The following is a 10,109-nucleotide window of genomic DNA, read 5'->3' as shown; positions in this document are numbered from 1 at the left end:
GGGAAGCCGTTGGCGAAGTGCTCGAAGCAGTGGCGGCAGGTGTTCCGGTCGGCGCGAATCTTCTTGGGCTTGCCGCTGTCGCGGGCGCCGCCGCCGGGCCGCTTGCCGCCGTAGCCGCCGCCTCCGCCTCCGCCACCGCCGCCGGTGCTGCAGCCCTGTTTGCGGGGACGGGATCGGAAGGGCGGGCGTGACGTGTTAGCAATCGCGAGTGTGGCACCTTTAGATTGGGTTTTCCGTGACTCCTGCCCCAGCGCGTAGCTAACAAGGCTGTCAAGCGACGTCCAGTCCTTGCCCTCGGAGTCCGTGCGGCATACAGCCTGAAACTGAGCCGCTAACCCGTTCATGTAGTGCTCAATGCGATCTAGCTCAGCCATGTCCCGTGCATCACGTGCAATGAGGCGGAAGCGTTGCGTGTAGGTGGCAATGCGTTCCCCCGGCTGCTGCTTGTGCTCTAGCATCATCAAACGTCGGCGGGCCTCCGCCGGCGTGTGACGCCGCACATCCCCAAACTGTTGGAGGAACGCTGTGCGCAACCGTGATGTGGTAATGGCCATCTTAGCTAGCTGCATGTCGTGTCTGTACCCCACCATCCACTCTTGCGCCGTCCCAGTGCAAAAGAAAAGGAGATGCCGTGAGGGTTCGAGCTTCTGCTCGTCACAGTACTCAACGAACGTGTCAAACCAGGTGGTAGTGCAGGTGATGTGCTTGTCAGTCACCCCCGAGAACTTCTGCGGCTCTGGCACCTTAGGCTTCTTGCCCGTCCCACCCGTGCCTACCTGGTCGCGCTGCGCGATGACCTCGTCGATGGTGGACGGTGCCGCCGCCGCCGCCGCCGCGTACGTGGGCGGCGCCGTGATGCGCTGCGTGTAGAAGCGCCGGCGGTCGTTCTCCGTCAGCTTCTCCGCGTTCTCGCCGCGCAGGTACTGGAGCGGCATCTCGATGTCCATCGCCTCGTAGGCGCGGAGCTCATCCAGCGCCTGCATCTTGTCCAGGCGCTTGGCGGTCAGGTAGGCGTCCACGCTCTTGACGAAGGCCTTGGTGAAGGCCTTGATCGACGCCCGGTTCTGGTGGCGGTACAGGTCGTCGCGCAGCGGCACGTACTGCGGCGACTGCCTGAACCTGGAGACGCCCAGGCTCACGTACTTCTGGCGCCGCCGGCGGTGCTGGTCCGTGGAGGTGGGCGCCGTCTTGGCGGCCGCCGGCTTGGCGCCGAACGCCAGCAGCCGAATCGGCGGCGGGGCGTCCGCCGCCGGAGCGGCAGCCTGCACCGGGGGCTCCGCCGCCGGAGGCTCCACCTCCGAGGGCTCGTCATCGACCGCCTCGCTGGGCTCCGACTCGCTGGTGCTGCTGCTATCAGCAGACGCTGTGTTAGTCAGGTCGGTGTCCGTTGCTGGCGCCGGAGGGGGTGCGTTGAGCGCGATCAGGTCCTCCAGCTCCTTGCGGTCGTGCTGCGCCTGCAGCTTCAGGTCCGTGAGCGCCGTGTCCAGCCGCGTCAGCGACTGCTTAATCTCCGCCATGACTGGGTCCATCGGCGTGACGGCCGTCGGCAGGACGGCGCGGTTGCCGCCACCAGCCGGCATTGGGCCGGCCGGCGCGTCAGCCGGCGCTCCAGCGGTCGTCGGAACCGGAGGCAATGCCTCGTTCTGCGCGACATCCAGAATGTAATCCAGCATGGTTTGGTTAGTCAGTGTCAGGGACGTACCCATGACAGTGGCGAGCTCATGAGCGCGCACAACATCATCGGCGGTCACAATTGGTTGCGCCGCGCGTGTGTAATGCTGGACATGGCCATTGACCCTAGCGTAAGCAGCTAGGTAAGCAGCCATGAGGCGCTTGCGCCGGTCCGTAGCGTTCAAGGCAGACGGAGGCAATGTGCTGGCTGGCGGCTGCGTTCCCGCTGCCCCAGCTCTGGTGCCTCCCGCACCAGGCCCAACTACCTCTCCCATCACGGTATCCCCATTGGAATCGCGATGGCCCTGTCCTGGACTGCCCTGGTTGCTCCCATGCTGACCAGGAATGCGGCGCTTCCCTGAGCCCGCTGGCGAACCGCCACTTACCACGTTGGCGTCATCCATGACGTCGGAGGTGTCCTTAGCAGCTCCCATCTCGGCTCCCTGTGCAATAGCACGTCGAGATTTCACATGGTCAGAAGTTTGGTCTGACGCCCGCTTCCCAGCGGCTGTGGTAGCTCCCGTGGGCTTGCCATGTGTGGTGCGCGTAGCACCAGCAGATTTCTGCTTGGTCGCCGGCGGCGCGGAGCCGCCGGACTTTTGTCCCATTTGGTCGCGAAGGCCCCCTGGACCCTCGATACCACTTGTAACGCCGGCTCTAACTACTTAGAAGCATTCAGAGCAAGCTTACCTCCAGGACCTTCGTAGGCCGCGACACAGGGACGCGGACGGAAAGTCCGTTGAGGAGAGAGCAGAGAGAGGATACTAGGAAGCTGCGCTCCCGTAGCATAAAGGCACCGGGAAGGAGACGATCCTTCCGATACTAAGAGTAACCTCCAAGCGGCCCTGACGAGTGCTAAATATAGCCGGGTTCGCCTAGCCCCGTACAGAGATGGGGACGCGCATACGCGCCCTCCTTAATACTGTGCCCTGTAAATCACAGCCATTGATAATGTTCTAAGCTATTGATACGCACACATAGGTGCTCTCCAAAGCTAGTCTTGCGTGTCGCAAGCTCGGGGCACGAACCCTGGCTAAGTCCGCCAGGCCCGTGTTACACTTATGCGCAGGCGAGGACGTGGCTGCAGCAGCTGTGGGCCTGCGTTGCGCCCCAGGCAGCGGCGCCGCCAGTGACGGACGCGGGCTTCATGCTGGGGGACCGCATGGGTATGTGGGCCTCAGGCCTGCGGGGGGCGGGCGCGCTGCTGTGGAGCACTTTGCGGGCCACCTTCTTGTACGCCATCTGGTGTGCGTACTGGTCCCGCGAGCCTGCTAAGCAGACGTCGGAGCATGTGGTTCGGGAGGTGGTCAGCGAGCTGCGCAGGGTGATGCGGCTGCGTTTCACTGCCGCCACGCTAACCCCTGAAACCCTGTCGGCTCTGCCCACTCAGCTTCTCACCGCACAGCTCAAGGCGGCTAAGCTGGAGCACTTTGTTGCCATCTGGACGACGGGTGGCACGTTCTGTGAAGTGGAGGAGGTTCAGGGTGGGTCACCGAAGTTGAACTTGCGGCTGACGCTTGCATCACCTGTGCAGGCCCCCTAGATTTCCTTTTGGGCGGCATTTTTTTCCAGGCGCTGGCGTGGCGTATTATCGTCATCAGCTTGTCTGGCGCCCATGAGTACTAGCTCTGGCTGGAGTGGCAGCGCCTGGGCGGCTGTGGGCCTTCCTGCACAGCGCGTCTTGCAGCGGACTGGAGCCCACTTAGTCAGCGCCACATCTGGCCCGTTTAGTTTTCTGCTTGTGTCTCCTCTGCCGGTTCTCCTGGGGTGTTGCTTAAGCAACCGACTTGTGGGGGTGGGGTGGGTTTGGGCGGGGCGAGTGCGTAGCGCTGGTGTTTTCCTTTCTGGCGCGCGGTGGTGGTGGTTCTTGCGGTTAGGCTGTGGTGTAGGTTGGTGCTTGGGTTAGGTCTGGCGGTGTTTTTGTGCAACCCCTCCCGGGGGGCGGGGGGGCCAGCCTCCTGCTCTGTCTGCCGGGTCGGGGTGGGGTGGGGTGGGATGGATGGGGGTGGTTGGTGGCAGTTTTCGAGGTGTTTGCTTTCTGTTTTCTTCTCTTTTCTTCTCTTCTTGCCCTGTCAGGGTTCTGGTCTCGGGGACCAGGCTGCTTTCGGGCAGCAGGGGGGCAGCGCGTCTGCCCCTGTTCAACCTTGTAAGGATGATTCCTCAAAAAAAAAGGTCCTGCACTCCATGCGCCAGGCTATGCGTGGACAGGGCAAGGTGGAGCTGCAGCCCGGGGCTGAAGAACAGGCTGGCAGCGTTGCCCCCACCTGCAGGGGTGCGGTCCGCTGCCAAGTCTGGCAAGGGGCGGCGATGCCCAGTCGCAGGCCCCCCACACGGCACGGCGTGTGCTGCTGTGGCCGCGCCGTGTGCGGGTGTGCTGTATGGCTGGTGTGGGCCCCTGGTGTCTTGGCTGCGCTGAGACACCAGGCGGAACCGACCAGGATCACCCAGCAACTGCATAGCTGCCCAAGATCAGCACTCACAGGGCATCACAGCAGGGCGGGCGCCAGGCAGCCAGGCGCCAGGCAACAAGGGCTGCAGGGCTCCCCCGACCGCCACACCCAAAGCACCCTGCTGCACGCGCCGATGCAAATGACCAACCACAAAGGTTGATACGCCGCCTGCTCCAAGCTGGTGAAGTGTGGTGCTCGCCGAGATGTTAAAATGCCGACAAGCGAAATGTCGCCAACTCCACGGCGACGCTCCTGAACCGCCAGAATCCTATTCCATAGCGGTGTCGAGTTCCAAAGCACAAGCTGGCATAGGCTGAAGGGCGCTGGAGAGGGAGTGTCGCGCTACAGCTGCAAAGTGGACTGACAAAAAACGAGCACGCCCACAAATGCAAACTGCGTCACAGTGGTTCGTAGGCCTTAAGAAGCCTAAAACAAAAGGAAGCAAGTCAAACAGCGCGAGAGAAATGACGTCGACTGTTTCAAAGCTGTGCAGAAGGAAAGGAGGATGCAAGAATAGCAAGAGAAGAGAGTAAAGTAAAGTAAAGTAAAGTAAAGTAAAGTAAAGAGACAGGTGCCGCGGCTTGTGGTGCTGCAGCACACAGGCAGGCTGCCATGCCCCATCCACCGCCGGGGGCAGCACGCCAGGCCGAGGCTCCAAGAGCCACCCCGTGTAATGGACGTAGGACACAGCCCCCGCAGCGTTCGCCACCCACAGCTGGTCCAGGCTAACCCGCCACTGTGGTGGCGCCGCTGGCGGCTGAGTGGCTGGCTGCGGCGGATGCTGTTCCACGCCCGCACTCCGCACGTGGCCGACCGCGGCCGCCAGCCGGGCAGGCAGCCCCGCTGGCGCCGGCGCGTCGCTGTACACCCACGCCCACGTGGTGGCGGAGTCCGGGCGCACATGGGTAAGCAGCGCCCGGGTGAGCGTCTTCCAGGGTTGCCGGCCTGGCTGGGCAAGGAGGGCGAAAGTCTTAGCTTGCAGGGCAGACAGGAACGCAGGCAGGTCGACGTGGTTGACACCCCCATCCTTGTACGGCAGACAGGCCGTTTCCCGCTTTGGCAGCAGGAGCGGGTTCCCGTGCGACACCAGGCTGGCATCCTCAGCGTGCACGGAGCGCGCAGCAAAGTGGTCCACCAGGTCGGTGAGTTCCTTCAGCTGCGCAGGCGACGGGTTGAGGAAGCTGAAGTGGTAGGCCAGCTTCGCCGCCAGCACCTGCTTCGCAATGCGCACACGGCCAACCAGGGTCAGAGACAGGGCAGCCCACAGACGCGCCACAAACGCCATGCCGCGAGCCCGCCGGGTGAACAGGTCAGCTGCAGCCGCATCAGAGTCCCACGACAGAGGCACCCCCAGGTGCATCACGGCGCCAGTGGTAAACGGCACCCCCGTGTGTGGGCAAGGGCCCGTCAGGTGCGCAAACCTGCCAAGGCCCATGGCCTTGCTCTTGTCCGGATGGACACGGGCCCAGCGCTGCCCGCCTCCTGGCGGGAGGGCATCATCACGCTCATCTACAAGCTGCAGCCCGCTGCAAGACGCGCTGTGCAGGAGGTCCCACAGCCGCCCAGGCGCTGTGACGCCAGCCAGAGCTAAAACACAAGGGCGCCAGATAAGCTGATGACAATAGTACACCACGCCAGCGCTTGGAAAGAAACACCGCCCAAAAGGAAACCTAGGGGGCCTGCACAGGTGATGCAAGCGTCAGCCGCAAGTTCAACTTCGGTGACCCACCCTGAACCTCCTCCACTTCACAAAGCGCGCCACCCGCCGTCCAGATGGCAACAAAGTTCTCCAGCTTAGCCGCCTTGAGCTGCGCGGTGAGAAGCTGTGTGGGCAGAGCCGACAGGGTTTCAGGGGTTAGCGTGGCGGCAGTGAAACGCAGCTGCATCACCCTGCGCAGCTCGCTGACCACCTCCCGAACCACATGCTCCGACGTCTGCTTAGCAGGCTCGCGGGACCAGTACGCACACCAGACGGTGTACAAGAAGGTGGCCCGCAAAGTGCTCCACAGCAGCGCGCCCGCCCCCCGCGGGCCTGAGGCCCACATACCCATGCGGTCCCCCAGCATGAAGCCCGCGTCCGTCACTGGCGGCGCCGCTGCCTGGGGCGCAACGCAGGCCCACAGCTGCTGCAGCCACGTCCTCGCCTGCGCATAAGCTGGACACTCCAGGAAGATGTGCGTCAGGCTGGCCCACGCCCGCGGGCCAGGTGGCCCGCAGGCGGGGTGAGGACAGTGCGCCCCCAACCCCCCGCACCCCGTGGTCACCCGTGGACGAATTCCCTTGCCCGCCCTGTACAGCCCGCAAGGCAGGTAAGCATGTTGTAGCCGGTACACCAGCACCTTTGCCCCCCGACTAGCGTGACTGTCCCACAGCCTCCGCCACGTACCCCGCAGAAGGGACGCATCCGGGGGCGGCGTGCGAGGGTCGCCCTCCACCGCCACCGCTGCTGCCGCCGCCGCCGTGGCAGGCCCCGTGCTAGGTCCCGCCCCGCCCGCCGCCTGCTCCTGCAGCCGCGCGGAACGCCGCGGCCCCTCACCCGAGTGCTGGAACGGGGATGCATACGACTGCAGTTCTCTCGCCGGCGTGTTCTGCAGCCCGGCTGCCGCAGAGGTGCGGTGGAGCCAGGGGTCCAGAGCCACCGGGTTATTGTTGAAGTGCTGCGCCGCCGTGGTGGTCAGCTGCGCCGCTGCATGCTGCCACTCCGCCTCCCGCTCCGCCAGCCGCGACTGTGCCGCCGGCTGGGTCCCCGAACCCCCCGCCTGCTGTGCTGGCGCCGGGCACGGCATGGCTGCGGGGCCGGCCGGAGGCGGAGGTGCGGCCGGGTTAGCCGCGGTGATGGCCCGCCGCACGTCCCGCACTGTGTAGTCCGCCAAGCTGACACCCGCAATCCGGCAGTGCTCCGGGTGCACCACCACCCCAGCCTCCGGCGCCAGGAAGTACGGCGCCCGAGGCCACGCCCCCGCCCGGTCCCCTGGTGATGCTGCATCGTACGCCGCCCGATCTTCAAAGGTCCACAGGTGCCGCGGCTTGCGATGCTGCAGCACACAGGCAGGCTGCCACGCGCCATCCACCGCCGGGGGCAGCACGCCAGGCCCAGGCTCCACGAGCCGCCCCGTGTAGTGGACGTAGGACACAGCCCCCGCAGCATTAGCCACCCACAGCTGGTCCAGGCTAACCCGCCACTGTGGCGGCGCCGCTTTTTTGAGGAGTCATCCTTACAAGGTTGAACAGGGGCAGACGCGCTGCCCCCCTGCTGCCTGAAAGCAGCCTGGTCCCCGAGACCAGAACCCTGACAGGGCAAGAAGAGAAGAGAAGAGAAGAAAAACAGAAAACAAACACCTCGAAAACCGCCACCAACCACCCCCATCCATCCCACCCCACCCCACCCCGACCCGGCAGACAGAGCAGGAGGCTGGCCCCCCCGCCCCCCGGGAGGGGTCGCACAAAAACACCGCCAGACCTAACCCAAGCACCAACCTACACCACAGCCTAACCGCAAGAACCACCACCACCGCGCGCCAGAAAAAGAAACACCAGCGCTACGCACTCGCCCCGCCCAAACCCACCCCACTCCCACAAGTCGGTTGCATAAGCAACACCCCAGGAGAACCTGCAGAGGAGACACAAGCAGAAAACTAAACGGGCCAGATGTGGCGCTGACTACGCGGGCTCCAGTCCGCTGCAAGACGCGCTGTGCAGGAAGCCCCACAGCCGCCCAGGCGCTGCGACGCCAGCCAGAGCTAAAACACATGGGCGCCAGATAAGCTGATGACGATAATACGCCACGCCAGCGCCTGGAACGAACCGCCGCCCAAAAGGAAATCTAGGGGGCCTGCACAGGTGATGCAAGCGTCAGCCGCAAGTTCAACTTCGGTGACCCACCCTGAACCTCCTCCACTTCACAAAGCGCGCCACCCGCCGACCAGATGGCAACAAAGTGCTCCAGCTTAGCCGCCTTGAGCTGTGCGGTGAGAAACTGAGTGGGCAGAGCCGACAGGGTTTCAGGGGTTAGCGTGGCGGCAGTGAAACGCTGGCGGCTGAGTGACTGGCTGCGGTGGATGCTGTTCCACACCCGCGCTCCGCACGTGGCCGACTGCGGCCGCCAGCCGGGCAGGCAGCCCCGCTGGCGCTGGCGCGTCGCTGTACACCCACGCCCACGTGGTGGCGGAGTCCGGGCGCACATGGGTAAGCAGCGCCCGGGTGAGCGTCCTCCAGGGTTGCCGGCCTGGCTGGGCAAGGAGGGCAAAAGTCTTAGCTTGCAGGGCAGACAGGAACGCAGGCAGGTCGACGTGGTTGACACCCCCATCCTTGTACGGCAGACAGGCCGTTTCCCGCTTGGGCAGCAGGAGCGGGTTCCCATGCGACACCAGGCTGGCGTCCTCAGCGTGCATGGAGCGCGCAGCAAAGTGGTCCACCAGGTCGGTGAGTTCCTTCAGCTGTGCAGGCGACGGGTTGAGGAAGCTGAAGTGGTAGGCCAGCTTCGCCGCCAACACCTGCTTCGCAATGTGCACACGGCCAACCAGGGTCAGAGACAGGGCAGCCCACAGACGCGCCACAAACGCCATGCCGCGAGCCCGCCGGGTGTACAAGTCAGCTGCAGCCGCATCAGAGTCCCACGACAGGGGCACACCCAGGTGCGTCACGGCGCCAGTGGTAAACGGCACCCCCGTGTGCGCAAGGGCCCGTCAGGTGCGCAAACCTGCCAAGGCCCATGGCCTTGCTCTTGTCCGGATGGACACGGCGTTGGACGCGCGGCAGAACAGCTGTACTGCCGCCATCAGGACCGGCCCGTCCACTGCCGGGTCGCGCGCCGTGAGGGTCGTGTCGTCAGCGTGGTGGGCAGCAGGCGGTGCCTGCTCGCCGCTGGGTAACAGGGGCGTGCGCAGTGCCCCTTGCTCCACCTGCCGCCGCAGAAAGGACGTCAGTGGCTGCATCTGGATGACCCACAGGGGTGGTGAGGCGGTGCTGCCCTGCGGCAAGCCGTTCAGCACTGGGAAGGCGTCAGAGAGCATCCCGTTCACACACACGCGGGCAGAGCCGTTGGCAGTGAGCAGGCGGATCCAGCGCAGCATGCGCGGCCCAAACCCCAGTCCCTCTGCGGACGCATACAGCCACTGCCGGTGCACCTGGTCATACGCCTTTTCTATGTCCAAGAAGTACAGCGCACCACCCTGCCGTGGCGTGCCGTCCGCGCCCACGTCCAGGCGCATCCATTCGATCAGGCCTTGGAGGTACAGCGCGTTGTCTCCAATCCAGCGGCCGGTGATAAACGCGGTCTGCAGCTCATCCACAACTGCATCCAGGGCGGGCTGCAGGCGGGCGCTGACGGCCTTGGACACCATCTTGAAGTCGCAGTTGAGCAGCGTGATGGGCCGGTAGGACGCCAGCTCGGCGCGGTCCAGGCTTTTGCCCTTGTAGATGAGCGTGATGATGCCCTCCCGCCAGGAGGCGGGCAGCGCCGCCGCCATTTCGCCGCCATCGTGGGCGTCTGCAGCGGCAGCAAAGGCAGCGGCAGCAGCAGCACACAAGCGCGGACCCAGCAGCGCCCAGAAAACCTTGTACACCTCGTACGGCACCCCATCCGACCCAGGCGCTTTACCATTGGCGGAGCCAGCCAGCGCTGCCATCAGCTCGGCATCACTGAGGGCGCCGTCACCGGACCCCTCTGCGGCGGCCTGCAGATCCGCCGGAACCTTGCGGTCAATGGCCGCCAGAAGCTGTTGCTGCGACGCCGTACAGACCGGCTGCACGCGGAACAGGCCGGTGGGGCTGGTGCTGCTGTACATGGCTGCGGCGGCGGCGGAGACAGTGTTGCGCGTGCCCGGCCCCGTGAGCGCCACAGGCGCCGGTTGCCCCGGCACCTTCAAGTGCGTGATGGGCTCCTGCGCGCCGGCTGCTGGCTCGTCAGCCTGCCGATGGAACCAGCGAGTGCCCCGCTCCCCATGCTCCTCCATCAGTGCAGCGCAGGCATTGTGGCTGGCCGCTGCG

The 10,109-nt window shown here is 65.1% G+C and overlaps 2 protein-coding genes across 2 annotated transcripts; one reads left to right on the top strand and one right to left on the bottom strand.

Moving 5' to 3' along the window:
* The first annotated feature begins 2,624 nt into the window (after positions 1 to 2,624).
* On the top strand, positions 2,625 to 3,833 carry CHLRE_25g756147v5 (uncharacterized protein). The gene has a single exon (XM_043072962.1). It carries the CDS (start codon positions 2,819 to 2,821, stop codon positions 3,212 to 3,214), a length of 396 nt encoding a protein of 131 aa, XP_042914104.1. The 5' UTR covers positions 2,625 to 2,818; the 3' UTR covers positions 3,215 to 3,833.
* Positions 3,834 to 4,322: 489 nt separating this feature from the next.
* Positions 4,323 to 10,109, bottom strand: CHLRE_25g756097v5 (uncharacterized protein; the record flags this gene model as incomplete). The annotated part of the gene is made up of 7 exons (XM_043072961.1): positions 4,323 to 4,606; positions 4,927 to 5,708; positions 5,851 to 6,276; positions 6,508 to 7,303; positions 8,041 to 8,097; positions 8,207 to 8,715; positions 8,821 to 10,109. Coding segments are annotated over 7 exons (3,865 nt in total), but the record flags the coding sequence as incomplete, so codon positions are not given.

The sequence above is a fragment of the Chlamydomonas reinhardtii genome, assembly GCF_000002595.2.
Source record: "Chlamydomonas reinhardtii strain CC-503 cw92 mt+ unplaced genomic scaffold scaffold_25, whole genome shotgun sequence".
Taxonomy (NCBI): domain Eukaryota; kingdom Viridiplantae; phylum Chlorophyta; class Chlorophyceae; order Chlamydomonadales; family Chlamydomonadaceae; genus Chlamydomonas; species Chlamydomonas reinhardtii.
This window is presented reverse-complemented; position numbering and strand designations above follow the sequence as displayed.